The following is a 23,828-nucleotide window of genomic DNA, read 5'->3' on the forward strand; positions in this document are numbered from 1 at the left end:
AAGATGAAGGAAGCGTCAGCTCGACTATTCTTCACATTGAGTCAAGATGGATGACAGTCGAGTGAACTGAAAATGAAAGGAAAAAATGTCGTGCAAATCTAAAGAAGCTCATGCGATGTTTTACTTCCACTGACTGAAAAGCAGATGGCAAGCAGGGTTACCGAGTGTCTCTTCTTGACTGCTTCCTGGCTCGTATCTCTGACGGCATTCCTGCTGTTGCGCAGTATCAGTCCCGATTCCCGGGCCTTCTTGCTTTTGACGGGTGGGGCCGGAGGAATCATTTTAGGAAGAGGCGTGTTCTTTGATGCACACATCTGACTTTCAGAAGACCCTCGGCAGGGATGATAACCGTCATCGGGATGCTCTTGTTTGGTGACTTTCTCCAAATGTGCTTCAAACGCCGGATGGAGGCTAGAGACGTCAGTCCAAGTGAGATCTGAGGATCCCTCTGGAGAGCCGACCGACCAGCGGTAATCTCTTCTTAAAACGCGTGTTTGCTCATCCTGCCCTGCCTTATCCCTGTCATCCTTACATGCTATGCTCTTTGATCGCTCTGGCTTTAGAGGAACAATCCTGGTGATTTCGGACTGATGGCCGCCTGACAGTCGGTGGAGTGACGTCCTCTGGCGTTTGTCTCCCATTAGACTTTCAAGATCCTCTCCTCCGGAACTACTTATCTTCCTCTCATGCGTCCTGACCTGTCGCAGTTTGACCTCTGCTAGTTCTTTATTGTCGATAAAACCCTTTCCTCTTATTTTGATAGCACACTCCTCTTTTACGCTTGCTATAGAAGTTTCATGGTCTATCTTCCCAGGTCCATTTATTTCTGACGGCCCAACTGTTTCTGAATCTTCGGGGTAAGAATCCTTGAATTCTTCTGCCACTTTGTCCTCCGATGTGCTGTCTTCATAAGCCCTGAAAGTCTGATTATTTTCTGTTTCTTTATCACCTTTTGCCAACGCCACCAACGCTGCTTGACAATTATTTCCAGTTTCAGATTTTTTTTCCGTATTGTTGTCTAAGTCTAAGCCCTCGTTTTCTTCTTCTGAAGAATCACTTCCTCCTTTCCCGTAGACGAGCTCTGGAGGCATTCCCAGGTTTAAGCTCTGGGGTCGCCTCTTTTTTCTCTGCACTGAAGTTGCGTGTTCCTTCATCTGAAGTGATGTATCTTGACACAAGTCTACATTTGCTGATAATTGAATCTGAAAACGACCTTTGTTAGTGGGCCGCTGCTCATAGCATGCAGCTGCCTCTCTGGATGATTTTGTGGATGGAAAGTCATCAATATGAGTTTTCATTTCTTTTCTGTCAGACTCTCTTACGTCAATATGCATCATCTTGGCAACGTTTATCTCTTTTTCCTGTTTGTTTTTGTCCCAAGAGCAGTCAGATGTGGGAGACTTGTTATTTTCTTTCATTTTCCAGTCATGGTCTTCATAATAATTTTCTGGGTGTTCAATCAATACCCAATCCTCAGAGCCCTACGTTGGTATAGATTAAACAAAGTTAGACAAGCCAAGTATAACTACAAATAATACAATGAGTGATGGAAGTTTTGCTCAAAATGTTTCCGGATTGATAAGATGATTGATTTTACTCATATGATGGAGGTCATTTCACCAAACTGCAAATGATATGAAGGGTATCACTAATAATAGACAAATGAAGCTTCATGAAACACTTCTTGGTTTAAAGATGAAGTGGAAATTTAATCAATTCACATTGCACTAGGTTTTATATTTAAACCAAGCACACCATCTAGAGGAGTAAAAAAATATATATATTGCAAGTGCTTCATGAAGCTTCATTTTCCCATCACTAGCCGTATCACATCATCACATGAAGAAAAATTTAGAAACATTCAACCTCGGGTGAAGTCGTGAGATTCTTCTGGATGAACCCCTCAACAGACTGGCTGTTAATGGGGTCTTTTCCTACAGCTCGGCCCCCCAACTGGCCGGCACGAGGAAGGATGAAAGGAAGAAAGAATAGCCATTAGTTCTCTGACTGAGTGAAAAGACACAAGAAACCTGGCTCGTGAATGAAAAACATTATGAGAACATCAAGTGCTAATTATTATCGTGAAATCAAAAACAACTTTGATGTGTGATTCTTTCTTTGACAACTTCCAAAACAACAAACCAAAATCATTTGCAATGCAAATGACCAACTACTCAATGCCACGACCTCAGACACAAGAGTTCCATTAAATCTTTTTGACCCCCAAGCTTTTATCAGCTCGACTCGGTCACAGGGAGCATTACCTGTCTCTCTGAAGAAAAATAACAAGACACAAAATGGATGACATTTTCTGCTCCCAAAAATCTTTGATGTTCCACAAGCTTGATAAATTGTCTGTCCGCAAGCTACAATTTTTCTGGAGCCCAACCAGCAAGGGCTTCTTCGTCAGGGGGAGAAAGTGATAACGATTACAAGGTCCCATGACTACTGACAGGGAAAATATTATTTATGGCATCAAAGTGGTGGGGCACAAAGTAATTGCAAATCCCCGATAGTTCCCATGACAACCAGTAATGGCAACATTTTTATTTTAAATATATAATAGGCTCTGATGTCAACTAATCACAATAAAAGCTGATGCTTTTCTATGCATGACAAAGAAGCAATCCGCAACTTGTGAGGAAATAGTCAAGATAAATACAACTAGTGATAGTGCTGTTGTTGTTATTTTTTTCATCAACAAGACTCTTGCTCCACCCCTCACAAATATCTGCCTGGAGGATCGTTGCGCTTGCGAATGGGAAGGAGTTTGGGGCGTGATCTGGCTATGATTGACAGTAGCAGTGAAAACTACGATCTAAATAATTTCTGTACTACGACAGGCTGTGCTAAATAAACTAACCAAATGCTATGCTAATAAATCACTAACCTGAAAATCAATATAAAGATGTGCGCAAACGCTACAATTCCAAACCAACTCGCTAAGGAGGCGTGTAAGGAGGTGTGTAAGGAAGCGTGTAAGGAGGCGTGTAAGGAGGCGTGTACGAGACGGTGGGTAGCAGAGAAACTACGCCAGTTTAATGGAAGTGATGTCGGTAGTCTCTGCTCGTCGTCCTATGAAAGGACAAACAGCCAAATTATATTTATCCTAGTGTTTAACCTGAAGATGGCGCCACACAGACTAGAATGTCAAAATATGACCAGGACATGTAGACAGTTTATCAGCCCCCCAAAACATTGCTCTTTAAAGTATATCCAACATCTACAAAAATAATCAAATGCAGAAAGTCCTCTAAACAATACTGCTCTGTCTGTGGTACTTGCAAATGGACAACATTACAATGCAACTTTTCAAGTCAATAATCCACACAGTGGATCCAACTGAAAAACAATTATTAGAAAACTTCTGCTTTTACTTTGAATCAGGAATTAGAAATTAAAAGAGTAGAAAATTGCCATTAATGTCATGCAATTTTAAGCAAAAGTGCATAATTAGGTCTTTCATTAGGCAAGGCAAGTTTATTTCTATAGCACATTTCATACACAAAGCAACTCAAAGTGCTTTACACAAGGAGAGACAACATCTATAACCATCAACAAACACAGCAGTTAACAATTCAGAAGCAAAGCAGAGAAGTAGCTTACAAAATGTACTAAAACATACAAACAAACTTTAAAAACATTTAGAGTAAAGAGGTATTCCCTTTAAAATGATCTGTCATTGATTTTTTTCTGAATCGGTATCGGTGACTACTCATGTGGTCAGTTCTGTTATCGATCTAAAAAAAAGTGGTATTGAGCATCCCTAGAAAAAAATGATAGTTTTATCTAAAAACGAGTGTTATTTGCAGAATGAATAACATGCAATTGATAATGTATATATGTACTTGAACCTGATGTCGTCTCCAAAGTGTACATCAAACTAGTAACCCTTCACATGCAATAGCTCACAATTCCCAAGACATCGATGAGTACAATGTCACTGTCAACTGAATAGTTGTTTACTGTGTTTGGCTTCGTTTAAATCTTTAAACAACACCAAATTAACTCAAATCATTGGTGAATAAACAGTAATTGAAAAAACTTTAATATATAAAATAATCAATAATGGATTCTAAATGTTCACTAGTGACAGCCTTATATACAACACAGTCAAACTTGCTTCTGCATCAACATGAATCATAAGAGTTAGGAGTTCAGTATCTCACTCAAGGCCACTTGGCAGTCATATTCATATGCGACAGTACATTTGAGTTAGTGTCAGGATCGAATGAGCTCAGCACAGATGGAATACTTAAAAAAGTTAAATTTACAATGAAACTGCAAATATATGCGTGTTTCCATAAAAAAAGAATTATAGACAAAGGAGATCACCTCTTATGTGAAAAGTTTGGAAAAGTCCATATACCAACATATCTCGCCACAGAAAATGTTTGCTAAGGCAAACCAGCGAATGCAAGTTTTAATTATTTAAAAGCAATGAAAGAGAAAAAAGTTGAAAGACGGCTTCTCATGGGACAAAAATATAGGCTTCCTGTGGTGACTGGAATATGAATACACTTCGGAACGGACCAAAGTTCACTTAAATTGCAACATATAGTGTAGTTATCGACTTGATGTTAGAAATGTTAAAGCTCCAACTCACAGCTTTTTTGTCTGGTGTGCTGGGTGGCGATGACGACGACAGACGCTTCTCACGGCTCATCAGCTTGCTGTTGGGTTCCCTTAAGGCTCGCTTGAGCTCATTGATGCTGGCCTGGTGCTTCAGCAAGACATCATGTGTCTTATCCAGAAACTGGAGGGCCATGTGTGAAAGGAGAAAGGGAGTCAAGCATACATTAGAAAGTTGTCATCACTTGTCATCAATTCATCACACGAGTTTATATACAGGCAAAATCAAGAGAGACTCTTCTCGTGAGAATTATGCAGAATGTCAGACAAAGGATAATGCAGAATACATTATTTTTAAGATTACTACTGCTTCTAATATTTAGTGGTGAAACGGATCGCAAAAGTCTCAGTTCGGATCGGATCACGGATTTGAGTCACGGATCGGATCGTTTTTTGGATCAGCAAAAAAAAAGATAATTAATACTTTGTCTTCATTTATTTTGTAAAACACTTTTTTGCATTAAATACAAAATAATAATAATTCAAAATTACTAATATAGCCCTTTAGGATTTATAGGAACACAATTTTAAGTTCAATATATGCAGTGTTCTCTCATTTTCTGCTGGGGTTAGGTTCCAAAAAATACCCGCAATAAATGTTTCATCGAGGCATTTACATTTGTTCAAACCTTCAGAATTTTTTATAAAATAGGTACGTTAATGTAAAAAAAAATGCATGCAAAATTGCACCCAAAAAATCTGCAAAACAGCGAGGTCTCGAAAAGTGAACCGCGTTATAGCGAGGGAACACTGTAACACAAATTAAGTGCAGAGGCAGTAACATTCTTATTTTATACACGGTCAAAATAAAGTATTAATGGCTATGTTTGACATTTTGAGTTGAATGTTGTTGTATTTTTAATGGGCAAAAGTGTTTTATAAAATAAATAAAGAAGTTCTATTTATCTTCTTTTTTTTATAATAATAATGAAAATATCTCAAAGTGCAATTTAAGGCACATTCCCTTCATATAAACATGAAGAGTGAATTACAAAGTAGCCTTGGTCTAGAATATTGAAAAAGAATTCAAGCCAGGTACCAGCTGTCAAATTCATTTACAGCTACAGTATCAGCCAGGCACTCGTGGGTAATACTAACAGCTAGCTGCTAGCAACTTAAGTCAGACACTTCTGCCGTATCATAAAATGACGGCGTAATTAATTACCAGTTTCTTAGCGTTATAAATGAGCAATTGAATATGAGTTTGGATTAGCACTGCGATAAAGAAAGCCGAAACGTCTAAAAGGGAAGTCAAGCTAGCCATCACTTCAAAGTAAAAGTCTACTAATGCTATTTGCATTTGGTAAAGTTTATTTTGAAGTTAGCCTTGGGCGGCGTGTTACGTTGAGTATGTTTCAGCTTCTTGACATGTCTGAATGTTGTCCACTGTGAATGTGCACTGTTGTTGTTCCCCCCCCAACCAACCAGTCCGAACCATGGGGCCTGATCCGAACCGACCATGGATCAATGATGATCCGTTGCACCACTACTTCCAATGAATAACAGCACATATTGTCCAAGCTCATCGCTTATTTGTATTTATTTTTTCAACGAGTGTCCGAGTAATACTGTATATAGTTACAGAATATATTGTACAAGGTACCAAAATGTACAGTGGTTCTTAACCTTGTTGTAAGTAATTTCCTATATTGAAAAAATAAAACATGATTTTTTATTTTTTTTCCAAATTCAAGATATGGGTATAAGGTTTACTGGTGAACAAAATGAACAGGGAGAGTAGCCTTTTCATGGAATCTGGCTCCAGTGTTGTTTTCTTGTATTCCCTCTAAGGAAGTGTTCCTTTCATTTTGTTAGGTAGCTAGTTGTGCTGGACTAGAGGTGCTCAATTTGGCATTGCAAATCATGCAGTTAGAACACTGACTCCCATCATTCAACTCGACACTATATTTAAAGAGCACTTTTGACTGTTTTCTTAACCCAGGAGGAGAAGGTACAACGAAAACAGCAGGGGCCCCAGAATTGAACCCTGTGGAGCACCACACGTTCCGTTATACATGTGAATTCATATTACACAGATCTGTCCGACCACTTTCTTTTTTTGCTCGACATAGTTAATATGAAGAGATTAAAATAATAAAGGAATCATACGACGTACCATCACGACAGCCACAAGTCGACTACTGAGCGCACCAAATTCCCTGCTGCACTGATTGGCCAAGAAATGTAGCATGATTACCTGCAGCCAATGATGGCCAAGCGGGGCGTATTTTCACAAATCATATGAGTCGGGTGTGTGTCTACTGTTTTGACCTCCACCAAACCCTGAGACTCAACAAACCCCTGAGCTTCGATCGAACCCAGGTTAACTATTCCCAGGTCTCTTGATAAAAGTGATTTGACATTATTGATTAAAATACACAAAGACCAAATTATTACAGCATTTTTTTTACCATCCTAGTTGAAATCACGTATTTGTTTTTGTTTTTTTGTTTTTTAATGAAGCTTTTAAGAAAGGACTCAAAACTTTGATTTCTTGGTTGATTTCTGGTTGATTTCTATTCTGAGTTTTGATTTTTAGTCTTAACTTTTTCTTCTTTTTTTTTACTCTGATTTTAATTGACTGTTTTTAATTTACTATTGTTTTTATTGTTGTTTTATTATTGAGATGTATTTATAAATGTAAAGTGCATTACAAATCAAATCTATTATTATAATCATAAGTCTAGCTCACCTCATACTGAGGGGCTAATTTGAAGCCTTTGGTCAAAATACAACTTGAAAATGATCTGGCCAGCTGCTGATCACGAGAATAATGTCGAACACAAAAGGTGATGATGTTAGTGAGGGAGATACTATATCACTCATCATTGAGCTCGTGACAGATGGTGGGTGCTTGTAAAACTGGACGGCGTGCTTAAGACCACATGATGCAGAAGCAGTGCAGCACAGACACATGGAAAGCAAAAGGGAAAAGTTGACGAAATGAACCTGTACATCCTGTTTGTGCTGGGGGGTGGCCTCCTCATCCGACTGACACTGCTCATTTGGAGAAGGACAATGTACAAGGGATAGCGGTGATAGTGGATCGAAGGAAAGAGTGCAGGACCAGGGAATGTGGGATGAACACCAAATAGACAGACAGACACAGACAGACAGAAAGGAAAGCAAAATTAAGCCACACTTTCATGCCAAAAGCAACCCAGGTGCCATGTAAATATTAGGGATAGACCAATTAACGACTGGGCCGATTATCGGTGCCGATATTCAACATTTTACCAAATATCGCCATCTGCTTTTTTGTAAAAATCTGATGGCCGATAATAGATCATTATAAAACTGTTAACTTCAGGGAACTATGCTGATGATGACCCTGGGAGCGTTCCTTCAACATTTTTTTGTTGTATTATTGTCTAAGATTTAGAAACTAAACAAAAATTTTAAAATTTGTTCAATAAGCATATGCTTAAAAAAATAGTCCAGAATAGGAGATTGTATTTTTACTAATTTGGATGCCAATATATTCCCTTTAAATGAAAATCGGCCTCCTTGACTAATAATAATCGGTATCGGCCTTGTAATAAAGATATTGGTCTATCTCTAGTAAATCTATGCAAAATAAATTAATCAAATGTTCAAATGAGTATGATGTATCAATACAAGAAGGTCAACAGGGCGGCTTCGATTTTGGATTCAAATCTCGGCTCAGGCTCCTTTCTACCTTTGCATATGTTTGTTGTTGTTTTCCTCATGATTCCTCCCAGAGTCCAAAAAGTTCAAGACTTGAAATTGTCCATTGGTGTGGATGTTACAGTAAATGTCTATATGTGCCCTGCGATTGGCAGGTAAAAAGTCCAGGGTGTGCCTCGCCACTCGCCACCAACAACCCGAACGAGGACAAGCAGGGGCGTGTAGAGGGCGGGGAGACAATGGGGCGGCTACCCCCGGACCTCTAAATTAGGGGGCATTCAATCAATGTGTGAACCAAGATAAAGATTTTGACATTTTTGATCTTATAATATTTTGTGAGTCCAAAACAGATTAGTAGGATCCTTTAATCTCATGAGTCATTTCAGTCGGTCTATTACAGTTTTTTTCTTCTTAACTCATTCACTCCCAGCCATTTTCACTGAAGCACATTTTCACTCCCGGCTGTTTTACTGGATTTTGACTGATTTTGCAAGGCCCACAGAATATTGTGTTCTATTGCTATAAAAACATGAAACCTACAAAAAGAAAGATTAAAGTATCTTCTTTCATCAGGAAAAAAAAGTATCTTTCTATCTGTTTCCATTTTGCAGCAATTACCATTAGAATATAGCTAAGTTCCATCATTATTCACAAATCTATTTAGAATTTTGAGTAATAGAGGTTTTTTTCAACATGGTCCTGGTTTATTTACTATGCTCTGCTGCCACCTGCTGGCCATTTGTGTAATAACTAAAATTTATTCAACCGATCTTTGCAGTTGACAGGCTGTATTAAAGCCTTCTGTATGGTCTAGCATAAAAAAATACATAAAAAAACATAAATATGTCTTTGGGACACTTAAAACATTTTAAATTGAACGTATTTATACGTTTTTGGGAGCAATTGAGTTACTGACATATTTGCATGGTCGTGGCTTGTGGAAACATGCTAATAGCTAATTGCTAGATTACAAGGGGTTAAAGGTGTACTTAACAACAAATCAACTTTTTTTTTTTTTTTTTTTGCTGATAAACTGTATAAACGTCTACTAATGCTGTCTACATGTCCTGGTCCTTATTTTGACATTTTAGTGCATGTTGTTGAAAGCTTGAATTTGGTGCCATCTTCAGTTTAAACACCGGGATAAACACAATTTGCCAGTTTGTCCTCTCATTGGACAAGCACGGACTACCAACATCACTTCAGTGAAACTGACATAGTACACGCCTCGTTAAATTGAAATGCCTCCTTAGGGTGTTGGAATAGCTGTGTTTTGCAAACATCTTTAGCTCGATTTTCAGATGACTGATTTATTAGCATAGCATTTGTTCAGTTTATTTAGCATAGCTTGTCGTAGTATAGAACTTAAGATCGTCGATTTCACTGCTGCTGTCAATCACAGCCAGACCACACCCAAACCTCTTCCCATTCACAACCCAACGGTCCTCTAGGCAACGCCCCCTTTGAGCGCCATTTTCAAATATTAGTGAGGGGCAGAGCAAGAGTCTGGTTCGGCGGTGAGTTCTACTTTAAGCTGAACACGACATCGGGTGCTAACAAGATAGTTTGATGGGTTACAATCAGGCAGACAGAGATGAAATGAGCAGGTCGTGTACCTCCTGTTTACTGTCAACTGGTGAATCGACCTCCTCCTTTTGGTCAGCAAGTGGAAAATAGGAAAGGTCATTATAGAAACAGAAAACTTGCCATGAGTTTGAATTGTTCACTATAATGAGAACACTGTCAAGTGGGACATATGAGCACTGCAGTCAAGAAAGAAGTCAAAGGAAAGGATAGCGTTAGATCCAGCAAAGCCAGCATTACGTTGTGTTTTTTTTTGACTAAACCTCATGTGGTGCCTGTTAATGTGATGATAATTGACTAAAGGAATTCTGGCCCACCACAATTTCTTTCTTCTTGCTTGGGGAGACATTTCCATCCTGGTCTCTGTCCATGTCCTGGCCCTCCTCCTGGTCCAGATCCTCCTCGTCTTGTTCCAAACTGGGCTCCAGCTCAGTTTCCTGCTCATCCACGGAGGGGCTGTGGAGACGACGCTGTTCGCTAATGCTGTGATGGAAGAGGCCATCGTGATTCTCACACATGGCTGACACCGGCCGGGAAAACTCTGGTGGTGATAACGAGAGTTGTATTAGCTCAGCAAGATAGCAAACCTTGCCGTACATTGGATGAGCATCTTACCTCCGTCTAAACTTCTGGAGAGCAAGTGCCTCTTGCTAGTGGAGCGTTCAAAATGAGGAGCGGGTCGGTCTATGAGAGCGCTGGCCTGTCTGGTTTGAGCCTGCGTTCTTCCACTGTATCGAAACTTTGAGCCCATCACCAAGAAGCCCTTGGGAGGAGGCTCTGGAGAAACCAACCTAGGAAAGCAGAATCTTCATTCAGATATTTTTAGCACATCAAGTTCAAAAAGCAGCCTGACAAAATGGATGCTGGAGCTGGGAGCAAGTTGTTTCCCCCCATATTTCAAAGAATACAGCATCCATCCATCCATTATCTGAACCTCTTATCCTCCAGGGTTGTTTCAGTTCCTAGATTCTCATAAGAATCGCGATTCTCATTTAGTACGATTCAGAATCGATTTTAAATATCCCCAATCGATTTTATTTAAATTATTTGATACTGTCTTCCTTTTGTTTGTGTGTGCCTTTATTGGGAGCGCTGTTCATGTCGTACCCGATTTGGTCACTTAGGGGCAGTGTGGTTCCACGCGGTCTGATACACTGTTAAGTTGTAGCCACATTAGAGAGTAGAAGGAAAAAGTCACGATCAAGTTATTCAAATAAAAGTCGTTTTTTTGCAGCGTGGAGTCGTTCTTTTGAGTGATATAAGGGCCGTGAGTAATTAGCATTAGCGAGTCAGACTGGAGTAGATCATTACAATTCCTTGCACATCTATAGATTGAAGAAAAAAATCATTGTCAATCAAGTAAAAAATCGTACTTAATCGAAAATCGATTCTGAATCGAATTGCACACCCAAAAATCTGAATCGAATCGTGAAATTATCAAAGAATCCCACCTCTAGTTCCTAGGCCAGGCCATTAATATTTTCCTACAGCATATTCATTTAATGTCCTCTGTGACTTTGTTGAGCAGCGATTTATAATGTTACACCTTTCAGTCAGGCTTTCCATCTTTATATGTACTGTATAGCTCATCTCATTTTTCAATCAGGACCAGTCAGGTTAAAAGCATATCGATTCTTACCGGAAGAAGGTGTGATGCTCAATGCAGACTTTCCACAACCTTTTGGCAGCTCTGTGGTTAGGTAGCTTGAAACCAATAGTGCTTTCAAACTGCTCATACTGGAAGGAGCGGACAAAAAGTATGACATGAGTGGCAATTGGGCAAATGAGGAGGTTCTTTAGTTATATATATTTTGTTAGCGCTCTCATTTTCATTGATAGTGAAATCAGTAACAATCTTTGCTTTGGGGTTCAATCAACTGCTGCCACTGCATCTAATCATTTTGTTACATCTGCAAATATATATATATCACGTTTAGGAATGGGGAGAGAGGTTTTCATGGCTGCAGCTGCAGCAGCTCTCTTGAAGGGACTCTTTATTTGGCCCAATCACAGGCTCACTGTGTGGCTGTCACTTAACTGTGCCTGGTGCATACAACCTAACACGGTGATTTTCAGGATGAGGATAAACCTTAACACGGTCTTGCAAGGCCAGAATGTAAACCAGGTAGAAGAGTGATTTAAATATTACTGTATTGGGAATTAACAATAAATTGTGTGTATCTGCATATGTTTTGATCCATTGACTGTGATTGATCCATCTATCTACCTATCTAGTAGTAATACTAATAGATTCATATCATTAGCTCATCAGAAAGCACCACAGAAGCCAGATAACAATCCTGAGATTCAGAATCAGGTGTGTTGAAACATTTAAAACCTGCAGGACTCTGGCCCTCGAGGACCAGGATTGGGGAAGCCTGCAATAGATGCATTGTACTATAATTACACTGCAACCTGGTCATGTTGTTTTGGCATCTGTTGAGAATAGAAAAATTGAAGTAGGAGGGGGGGAAAAAAGGATTTGCCTTTTCCAAATGTTTGTAGTAGCAAAAGGGACCAGATACTAAAACTCCCAAGCCAATAGATTACTTATGTGGTATTTAAGATCTCCTCGTCGTTATCTGTAAAGAGCTTGCACGCAAAATATGTACCTGTATGTTACGTTGACACTTTCCCAAATGTTCATCTGAAGCAAATACCGTACATGTATTTTTTATTATGTAACATGCAGTAGTTTACACTGGCCAACATTGTTTTTTCCACCCGAGTGCCAAATATATTTTTATGGTTTTTGGGTAATATTGGGCTACTGAGTTCAAAAATAAAATCTGTTTCTTTGAATTGGCTCCAGTTTTTGAGATATTGATATTTTCTACAATTAATTGATTGATAATTAACATGCTTTCATGGTTTACGAAAGGTTTGGATCATTACTAAAATGAGGGTTTGTGCTTTCATGTCCCCTGTTTGTCTTTTTATCTACTGCTAATCTTGCCTAATTTTATGATTTTTTTTTTCATTTTCACATAAAACATGATTTGCATATAGAAGGCTCTCTGTGACAATGATTTCCACCTTTCATGATATTGCATAAAAAATGAAAGAATACTATATTGACAGATTTAGCCTCATCAAATCTGAAAGAGAATGTCACAACTTTTTCAAAACAATAATCTAGCACCTCAAAAGCTAGAGCCAATTTGGAAAAAAACAATGTCATTTTTGGGATTCAATGACATCAAAATACTATAAAACCGTTTAAACTTGGCACCAAATATGTGTGTTGACCGTGTTATTTTTCGCAAGGATGCATACCTCTCCGGGTCTTATCTTAATATAAAAGTTGCTCCTCTTATAGGAGATCTTCAGGATCTTTGGCCAAGCAAAGCGGTTGATCCTCAGCCTGTCGCGGTAAACCAGCAGGCCATTGGCGCAGACACCCAACATGATTTCGATCCCTTCAGAATCCTGCAGGGGAAATGAGTCAGCAAACAAACAGCAATGAGTAAAGAGTGTCTGAAAAAGTATGTTTTTAAAAATTCATGCAGCCAACCTTGGCTTGGTGCAGGTCCACCCCATACATGGACAATTTCTTTGCATTCTCCAAAAAGTTAATTTCAGCCTCCGCTGGAGTCATACCCCTGTGGGTAGAAAAATCTGTAACCAACATCAATAGGTATGTTCACAGTCTTCATTTATAAAGCCCTTATCTTGCACATTGAGAGCAGAACTACTCGGTAAGGTCATTTAGTTTTAAAACTAAAGGTGTTTTGAAGATGCTAGCACACAATGACTACACACAATGTCTTGGGTTGGACTCCGCCGTTGCAAGACTTCTTTGTTCACCGACCCGCTCACTCAAGGCGGTTTGCAACAACGGAGTCCAACACCAGACACGCTTAGGACCGCCCCCTCATTTGAATAACATTTCGACCTGACAGAGCGTCTGCTGCATTAAATAAATAAATGTGAAAGCAGAGCGTTTTGATTTATTGATTGATATATTTATTATTTTTGGATTTATTTAGACATTTATTTTTATATTTATTTTTTGATATATATATATATATATATATATATATATATATATATATATATATATATATATATATATATATATGTATTAGTGCTGTCAAAGTTAAAGCGTTAATTGATTAATTAATCACAAAAAATTATCGCATTAATCACGAATTAATGCAGATTCATTAATTTTGACCATAGATTAGCCTTTAGCGTGACAGCGGATGGCTACGTTTAAGGTAGCACAGGTTGTGTTTGAGCAATAAACATAACTTCATGCATTAAAGTAAAGCATTTAATGAATGTTTGCGGATTTAGAATATTTGTTCATGTCAAAATATCGGGGTCATTTTTTTCCATTTAAAATTATGCACGTAATTAGCTGATTAGAAAAAGAGGAGGATGAGCGTGTGCAGTGGATCAAAAGATGTTGAAGACGTCCACATTAAATGTCAAAATAATAAACACATAGCTCTTCTCTGCTCTTCAAATTTTGTTATTAAGCGATTAATCGTGATTAATCAAAATTCTAAGATGTGATTAATATGATTAAAAAATGTAATCGTTTGACAGCTCTAATACATATATTATATATATAGTTATTTTTTACATTTATTTTTTGTATTTCATTTTTGAATTATATTTTTTACATCCGTTTTTATTTTCACTTTTATTCATTTATTTATTTAGTCATTTATTTATTTATAATTTGGGCAGTTTTGGTCCGCCATAAATTCATACTAGTGACATTTCTAAAATAAGATGACAAGACAATGTGATGAAATATGTATTATAGCAAACAGAACACTCATGAATTAAAAAAATACAATATAAATTATTAGAGTTTGATAAACTGAAATTATATTTATACAACAGCGTTGCCGGGTTGTACTTGTAGTTTCGATGGAGCTCCATCACTCTCTCCTCCAGCTCACGAGTCTGATTGGGAGCGAAACAGAAATCGCTGACATAGTCCGACATGTGCTCGTCATGATCATAGTCGCCGAGCTCAGCTTGGACCGAATAGGAGCCCAGGAGGGCGTGGGTGACAAACGAGCACGGCAGCCGACCTGACAGCATGTCATCCCTCAGCTGCAGACACAGGTAGTATCTGTCAGACGAGAAAAAAGGGGCGGAGAGGAAAGGCTTTGGCAGTCAAACATGGCGGAGGAAAGGCAAGCTCCAACGTGCATTCAGCGCAGTAAATCCTCGCCTGTTAGTAGCATTCCAGTTCTAATCCTTAAAAAGGGATGAGGGATTTGGTTTGCTTTAACGTGTGGGGAAATGTACCTTGAAAATTGTTACAGTACTTCTATAGAAACACACATATTTAGCAAACATTCGAAATTGCAACCTGTCATGCATGCACTTTCTCCTTGAATTAACATACTGAACACGCTACCTGGTAATGTCCTCAGTGAGCTGGGAGGGGTCTGGAGGGTAGAACTTGACAGTGAAAACAAAGTGCCATGGACTGTCTGCAGAGACAAGGAGAGCTGAAAAATCATTACCGTCATGTCTGTCCTTTTTATTTCTGAAAGAACTAAAGAATGTATATTCTCGTGACACTTCATCTCCACTTGCATGAAAAAATTAGATCCCATTCAAGAGCTGAAATTCAACTCCGACCAAACAAAGAAGGCTACTTAGTATATAGAGTGAAGATATTTTCCAAGGTTGAACATTATTATTATTTTTTTAATATACGGTAAAATACCGTGAATAACACAAACCCATTTATAATACGCCTCCTGTTCACCAAAAATCACCTTAACTCATTCATTCCCAGCTATTTTCAGTGAAGCAACCCCCTTCGCCCAAGGCTGTTTATTTTGTTCTATTGCTATTAAAACATGGAACCTAACAAAAAAGAAAGATTAGAGTCTCTTCTTTTATCAGGAAAAGAGTATATTTGTATCTGTTTCCGTTTTGCAGAAAGTAGCATTAGAATATAGCTAAGTTTCATCATTGTTAACAAACCTGTTGAAAACACTGGGGAAAAGAGCTTGTTGCAACATGGCCCTGGTTGATCTCTTATACTCTGCTGCCACCTACTGGCCGTTTTTGTAATAACTACCATTGCTTTAGGTGACCTCTTCAGGTCAAAAGCTGCATCAAAGCCTTCTGTATGCTCTAGGGTAAACACTTCTTTTTTTTTTAAAGAATAAATAATAATAATAAATAAATACGTTTTTGGGACCTTGGCAAAATTTAAAATCGAACAATGATTGAAGATTACTTTCTTTCAAAGTATTTTTAAAATCTGTTTTTGCACTGAACTGTAAGATACTTTTAAAAAAAAATCTCTTTAGCGCTCTTTAAATATGTTAGCCGAATAAAGCTTGTAATTGAATGGTGACGTGCAGAAGTTAATTAATGATAATACTTCTACGACTTTTTTTGATCAGTGTACATCTGTCAACACTTAACCCACTGTCCATTCTTCTGCTTTGTGGTGTAACAAGTGGCCTCAAATAAGGCAAACAAACTCCAGGCAATGAATTATGCTAATTTATATTGATTTCCTCTGTAACAGAATTAATTTAGTACCCACTGGCATTGGAAAATAAATGAGAAGGACATATTCATCCTTTCCAAATAGGGTGGGGACAAATGTGACAAATGAGTAACTTTTATGAGCAAATGATCAACACTGAACAAAAATTCAAAATTCTTTAAAAAGCCATTCTTGCCAGCAATCTTATTGGACATAAATAGAAAGGAAATGAAAAGGTTTTGAACCAGATATTTTTTATTTTATTTTTAAGTCTGACTCCTTTGATTTCATCATCTCAAATGTACAGTAATTATCTTGTAGTTATCTTTGTCCACCATGAAACTAAATTAATTATCATTGTATTTTATGCCAATTAATGTACAGTATTAAAATATGAGAGATAATTGGTGACCAAATTTAAACGTAATGCCACTGGTAAATAATTAATTTGACTGTTTTTGTTTTTTTATTCAAACTAAGTTGAATATGCTTAATAATAATAATAATAATAATAATAATAATAATACCTTTTATTTATAGGCGCCTATCTGGACACTCAAGGTCACTTTACAACAACAGTTAAAAACATACAAATACAATGTTAAGAACAACATAAAATAAAATAGAATAAAAAATAAAAAATAAAATAAAAATAACATTAAATAAAAATACAAATAAAATGTTAATACCACTGGTAAATAATGTATTTGACTGTTTTAGTTTTTGAATTCAACCTGAGTTGAATGTGCTTAAAATCTTTTGATTAGATCAAAAGATTAAATCTTGAGACTGGTGATGATGTTTAATGTTGCATCAATTTGTGAATCAATTGTGTATTGTATCTAAATGCAAAGAGTGTATCATTCTGACTTCCTGGCTAAGATACTCACTGCGCATCTGTTTCTTGATCTCCTTGGAGGGGTCCAACCAGTTCTGGAAGACAGAAGGCAGGATTCATGCAGGGCGGGCAGCAAATATGGCAATTGCGAACACTGGTGACACATTTTACTTTAATTGCCATTGGTATCCCTAATGAAAGCCTCTCCATATGTTGAAATAAAGAATGCAAGTCCGCCACAGCTGAGCAGTTACGATTTGATGAAAGCATCTGTTTCTTCATTGTACTGCAAATTGAGCGATCTTTAGCCCGCTGCTCTTATTCTGTTTGATAATGCCCTGATCTAAATTGCAGTGGCACAAATTTATTATTTGGCCACCAGAAGAGATCATCAGCCAATTGACCAAAAGTAACCCGACTGCACGTGCATACAGAAAATGAAAGAGCAGTGAAATATTCTCTATGGAATATCTGTTTTCGCAAAAACTCATTTCAATGAAAAATGAAATGAAAAAACACAACACGATTATTTGCAAATCCTTTTCAAAATGTATTCAGTTGAGTACACTACAAAGACTAGAAATTTTGTGTATAAGCAGTGATGGCTCGTTTTTTTCCCTTAAATATTCTATTATTATTAAATTTGATGTTTGAAACGCTTCACTGTACTTGCATCTAAAAGTTAATTGGGTGCTTTGGGATTTCTTTATACGGATGCTGTCTCTAGCAAGAAAAATAAACATCAAAAAGTTTAATTTAATATTTCCAGATCTTTATTTATCTGGTCATGTAAAATTACTGTTTATACTACAGAAGTGTTCCTTTAATATGAAAGAATCAGAGAAAACATTTGAATAAATAAAGCCAAAATATTTTCTACTATGTAGGTGTTCATTGGGGGTGTGCCCCCCCAAAAAAAATCAATTCTCATAGTAATCATGATTATCATTTAGTACAATTCAGAATCAATTTAAAATGTCCCAAAATCAATTTTGCTTAAATTACTTTAGGTCTTGCCCTTGTTTGTGTGTGCCTTTATTGGGAGCGCTGTTCATGTTGGACATGTTTTGGCCACTTAGGGGAAGTGTGGTTCCGTGCGTTCTGATACGCAGTTAAGTTGTCGCCACATTAGAGAGTAGAAGGAAAAAGTCACGATCAAGTTATGCCAATAAAAGTTGGGTTTTTTTGCAGCGTAGGAAGAGCATATGCCGGTGAGTAATGTTAACATGCTTCTCTGTATACATTCCTGAAGCATTTTGTATGAATAGCTGGTCTTTTGAGTGATAAAATTGCCGCAAGTAGAGTGCTAACTAGCGTTAGCGAGTCAGACTGGAGTAGATCATGATGATTCTTTGCACATCTATAATTAAAGCAGAAATCCTTGTCAATCAAATCAATTTGAATAAAAAAATCAATTCCCAATCGAATCGCAGATCCAAAAATCGGAATTGAATCGAATCGTGAGACAGTCAAATATTTCCACCCCTAGTGTTCATATGTGCTGACCATAGACCATAATAACAGATTATTTGGACATATTAAAAGTTCCATTTTTTGTTTTTCTCTTGATTACTTTGATCTCATTCACTGCCATTGACGGCTATAGACGACAACAAGAGTATGAAAACCTAGAAAAAATTGTTTATTGTACATTTAGAACAGATATAAAATTTGTGATTAATCGTGAGTTAACTAGTGAAGTCATGGGATTAATTATGAACAATTCAACATTTTTAATAATCTTTTTTTTAAGTAATTTTGATCCCCCCAAAAAATAAGTAATTTTTTTAATTTATTTTTTTAAGAAAAGATTATTAAAAATTAGGGGCGTCAGGCGATAATTTTTTTAAAATCATAATTAACAGCAAAAGTTAATAAAAGTGAGAAAAATGTTAAACTAATAGAAATAGTTCAAATTAATTTTTGACCTCTATAGCCATCATTGGCAGTGAATGAGTTAAACACATACAACTCTTCTTGTCTATATGGAAAATATCATGCACCATCATCAACTATCCACAAGTCACAACAAGTGAGCTGTCAAGATGTCTCCACGTTGATGATAATGATGGCGGAAGTACTCCAGATATAAGCGAGACTTAGTCTTGTCATCTTTTCTGCCATCAAAAGGAAGGCCTGTCCTCTGTGGCCTGTTGTGCAATCGCATACCTGCCTTACAGGACGCCAACGTCTGTCAAACCCGCTAACCTATAGTCAACATAGACATCAAGGCCCCCTCAGCTCACTGCAATGACAATTATGTAATTATATGTTTCAAATAATAAAACCTCACCTGTAAGTCTTGGTTTCATCAGTCTAAATTCACTCAACAGTGATATCCTTGGACTACTCTGCTTCCAAGAAATATTTGTTTATCAAAATTGAATATGCATCTTCAATGTTCAATGCAGCATTTTCATCTCTACACCAGCTGCACACATTTTCAGAAACGGCATAGATTCTGACAAAGCATTTCCATTTTCCATTCATCTCTAAGTGATGAATTGTGCACAGTGGAGAGCGTTAACTCAGCCAACAAGTGAGAGGAATACTGATTGCTTTGTTGATGTTTATGCATTCAAATCAACTACTACAGTATTGTGGTGAGCAATCCGCTGACCTTTTGGGTGTCTGTGTCTGCAAAGGTCAAGCCAAAATAGTCCTTCTCCAGCAAGTTGAGGTGCTCACACACCATGTCTATCAGCGTCTGTCCTTTTGAGTGCTTCTGCAATGACAAATGCACGGGCAAGTTTAAAATGTCAGAACAAACAAAACAGATGTCGTCCAATGTGTTAGCATGGGCAGCAACGTTTCTGTAATGGGTAACGTTTTGTTTACTAATATGATGACACAATAAAAAATAATATTTAAAAAAAAAACAGCTCCATCATCTGATTTTGTGTCTCAATCAGTGCATTTGGAATTTGGGTGAGAGGCGGGGTACTCTCGAGGCTGGTCGTCAGCCAATCATAGGGTACATACCATACTTCACTTTACTTGATCTTAAAAGCACACATTTGCAATTTTTGGAGAAATTGTGTGTGAAGGCTGAATGAAATAAAACTGACGAATGTGGAATGATGTGGAATTATTTGGAAATTACTTTGAATGATGTGGAATGATATAGAAGGACATGGAATGATATACAATGACCTGGAATGGGTTGATTATGTTGAAGTTGGAATAGTGTGAATGGGTGTATAAATGTGGAAGCAGGACAGGAATATGTAAATATTTTTGGATTTGGTGCTTTAGAACATTTTGTGAATTTTGTGAATGGGAACGGCAATTGAGATGGCTTGAATGATCTGAATATGTTGAAATTTGAATGGTTTGAATCAATCAAGTAATGTTGAGGGAGGAGTGAATAATGTAGAATATTTCTTTTATGGTAAGGTTTTTTTGTTTGTTTGTTTTTTAGGGTGAAGATCTGGGAATTTTTGGTATGTGCACAATTGTGGCATGTTGAAAATTGTTCTCAAGGTAAACTAAATGAGCTGAATTATTTAACTTTTAAATGGTAATAACGTAAATATGGAATATTAAATGCACCATTGGGAATGAATAGGGAATTTACTGTAGCTATTTTAAAAGTGAAAATTGTGAATTTTTGGTCAGTGGGAAATTTTGTCATATTGAAAATGGGAATGATGTAAACGTGTCATGTTCAATGTACCATTGTCAATGAACGGTTAACAACACTTGGAGGATTAGATTACTGGCCTCATTGAGAATGAAGGGTAAAAAATATATATTGGGGGGGGGGGGTATTTTTAATTTTGGAAAACCTGTGAATATTTGTAATGAGAGAAAAAAATGCTAGCCCACATGGTTTTATTTATTAGTATTTTTTGAATATGTTGAAATTGGTATCATGTGAATCAGATGAACTATGTGTAAGTAAGGAGTTTCATGTTAACCACTGCAATAAAAAAAACTATCAAGAGTAAGTGGGAAACATGGTGTTGCCATAGAAACATATGTACTGTAAATGTGAAGCAGTGATTCTTAACAATTCCCTGCTTGCCCTTGAGTTGATACACCAATAGCATTTTAAAGGTCAAAGAACGGTAGAGCGACACTTGATAATTCTGCTCTTTTTATGTATACTTTTGTTCACAAAAAGCACATTTTAGAGCTATGCTAGTAGAAAGGGGGGTGTACTAAGACTGCACATGAATCTAAATGTGAAGTACTCTAACTATGGGGCCAGGCTAACAATATTAATTTTAGTTTTTCCTCAGCAGGACACTCATGTTCTTCTACACCAACCTTATCCAACCATGATTTTATTGACCAGAGACTATTACTGGAACAACTAAAGGCTTTCCTTCAATGTTCGAAATCAATAATTGTCCAAGCATGTTGTTTAGCTGAAGAATTAAGGTTGGGAGAACTAAAGGTATAGCAAGCGGTCGGTGCGCAACAGGAAGACTCCCTTCCAAAAGGGCTGGACCCAGACATATTTGTACCTGATTTAAACAAACATGCCATTTAACCAGCTCAACTAGCAGCCGCTAAATTGCAGGGGCACTCATTCGAACAGACTGTGTGTGCTGTTTGCTAAAGGAAAGGTGTGTTGTCAGTGCGTTGAAATGACTCAGGTGCACAGATATGACAAGGCAAAAGGAGTTTTGTCGTAGCTAGATTGCTAGATGGCTAGCTAGATGGCTAGCTACAGTAGCTAGCAAGAGATAGATAGATAGATAGATAGATAGATAGATAGATAGATAGATAGATAGATAGATAGATAGATAGATAGATAGATAGATAGATAGATAGATAGATAGATAGATAGATAGATAGATAGATAGATAGATAGATAGATAGAGAGCTAGCTAGATAGATAGATAGATAGATAGATAGATAGATAGATAGATAGATAGATAGATAGATAGATAGATAGATAGATAGATAGATAGATAGATAGATAGATAGATAGATAGATAGATAGATAGATAGATAGATAGATAGATAGATAGATAGATAGATAGATAGATAGATAGATAATGCATGAATGTGGAACATCCTCTAATTAAAGTACTACTTAAGGCAGGAGTGCAAAGGAGTGAACGTAAAAGCATTCATAAGAATAATGCAAACTATTTTTTGCAGTGTTGCCAGCAATTAAAGGTCTTGCTGAAATGTTTTCAGTGTGTTAAAGAAAATGGTGCTGAATGTGCCGCATTGCTGATGCGTTTTACACACCCAAAAGCCAAAATTACCGTTTTTATGCACTTGAGAAGGCTTGTGAAAATAAAGGGCTTCGGCCATTTTAATAATCAGTAGGCCTACAGGTCTTGCAACCCATAATCCATGACCTTGCTTGTATTTCAGACAATAATTCCATTGCTGTGTCATCGATCTAAATAGTGTGACTTCATAGAATCATGACATAAAGTATAACCTGTTATTCTACTAGAAATGTTTACAAGTGCAACTCATTAACAGAGGGAAACTAAAATTCCTTTGGATATAGTTTTTTGGTGTATTCATAGAAGTGCCTGTTGTGCATGGCTTTATATTCCTTTCCCAGCAGGTGATGTGTCATTTCACACTGCTGGAGTAAAAAAAAAAAACTGATGCATGTGTGGAAACACTTTCAATCTGCAAAGATGTGATGTTTCAGTATGTGTTAACGCAAAACGTAAAACTATCTCACGTCCTATGAGCTCTCTGCATGTCCTCATCTCTTTTATTTCCTCATCCAACCAATGATATCTTCAACAATAATTTGCCCACAAAAAGTCTAAAGAATCAATTTCAGCGTTTGAACAAATGTTGTTAACACTAATTACTAAATGTGTTACCAAATTATTTGTGGTGTAACGCATACCTCAATGTCTCCTTTGTAATCTGACAAATCCAGCAGTGCTACTTTAAACTGTGTGGTTTTATGTCTCTTGGAGCCTATCTGCGGTGATTTCAGGTTTCTGTTTGGGGATGTCTTCTCCGGTGTGTCGTCGTTCTCTTTCTGTTCATCCAGAGGCTTAGAATTCTGCTCCTTTAGCCACATAAAAGTACAGAAAGCATTAGTCTCACAACAGTATTCTAATCTATATTGAATTAATAGTATTATCATTATTGTCTAAAAATTAAAATGTCAAGCCAGGAAAAAAAAAAACATGGACGTATAATGAGAAGTTCAATGTTGACAAACATGAAGATTTCTTGTTTATTTTTCTAAAATGTGAATATAAAAAATCTACAAAGCAAAAAGACTTGTAAGCATTATTTTATCATTACATAGTGACATCAGAGGTCATTAGAGGAATGCATTTATAAATCAAAATGGTAATCCCACCTGTTTTGCCATCTTGCCATCTAAGATTGGCTCCTGCATGTCAGCCACTGCCCCCTGCTGCCTGGGAGGACTTGGGAGGACTCACTCAGCCCACACCTCGACCACTTCAGCAAAGACAGAAATCTGAGAGGAAACAAACAAACATTGTCAAAAATGATGAAAATGGCAAAATTGATGCATAATGAATACCAACAACTTCGTTTTTTTGTTTACAAGAATGATCACCAAACACAATCATAGCGAAGAATAGTTTTATTGATTAATAGCTACTGTTAAATTGAATAAATAATAATCCTAGTTTTATGTACATAAATTAGTGAAGGGCAAGTACTGATACCAGGTAT

The 23,828-nt window shown here is 37.1% G+C and overlaps 1 protein-coding gene across 10 annotated transcripts in view; it reads right to left on the bottom strand.

Moving 5' to 3' along the window:
* LOC147166960 (band 4.1-like protein 1) overlaps nucleotides 1-23,828 on the bottom strand; it is a 74,935-nt gene that overhangs the window by 13,640 nt on the left and 37,467 nt on the right. For 3 of the 10 annotated variants that reach the window (XM_086086309.1, XM_086086304.1, XM_086086305.1), the window contains 16 exons: nucleotides 23,485-23,607; nucleotides 23,017-23,184; nucleotides 19,801-19,905; nucleotides 17,233-17,275; nucleotides 15,248-15,341; nucleotides 14,738-14,956; nucleotides 13,379-13,466; nucleotides 13,141-13,293; nucleotides 11,504-11,601; nucleotides 10,480-10,655; nucleotides 10,182-10,405; nucleotides 9,897-9,932; nucleotides 7,582-7,629; nucleotides 4,607-4,756; nucleotides 1,867-1,953; nucleotides 162-1,481 (listed from right to left, as the gene is read on the bottom strand). In XM_086086309.1, coding sequence (XP_085942435.1) covers nucleotides 162-1,481; nucleotides 1,867-1,953; nucleotides 4,607-4,756; nucleotides 7,582-7,629; nucleotides 9,897-9,932; nucleotides 10,182-10,405; nucleotides 10,480-10,655; nucleotides 11,504-11,601; nucleotides 13,141-13,293; nucleotides 13,379-13,466; nucleotides 14,738-14,956; nucleotides 15,248-15,341; nucleotides 17,233-17,275; nucleotides 19,801-19,905; nucleotides 23,017-23,184; nucleotides 23,485-23,523 — 3,048 coding nt within the window. In that variant the 5' untranslated portion in view covers nucleotides 23,524-23,607. The remainder of the gene's footprint in view (nucleotides 1-161; nucleotides 1,482-1,866; nucleotides 1,954-4,606; nucleotides 4,757-7,581; nucleotides 7,630-9,896; nucleotides 9,933-10,181; nucleotides 10,406-10,479; nucleotides 10,656-11,503; nucleotides 11,602-13,140; nucleotides 13,294-13,378; nucleotides 13,467-14,737; nucleotides 14,957-15,247; nucleotides 15,342-17,232; nucleotides 17,276-19,800; nucleotides 19,906-23,016; nucleotides 23,185-23,484; nucleotides 23,608-23,828) is intronic. The other 7 variants (XM_086086306.1, XM_086086307.1, XM_086086308.1 and 4 more) reach the window with 7 other exon arrangements.

This window comes from Leptonotus elevatus, chromosome 10, assembly GCF_054856555.1.
Source record: "Leptonotus elevatus isolate MCC_2025b chromosome 10, RoL_Lele_1.0, whole genome shotgun sequence".
Taxonomy (NCBI): Eukaryota; Metazoa; Chordata; class Actinopteri; order Syngnathiformes; family Syngnathidae; genus Leptonotus; species Leptonotus elevatus.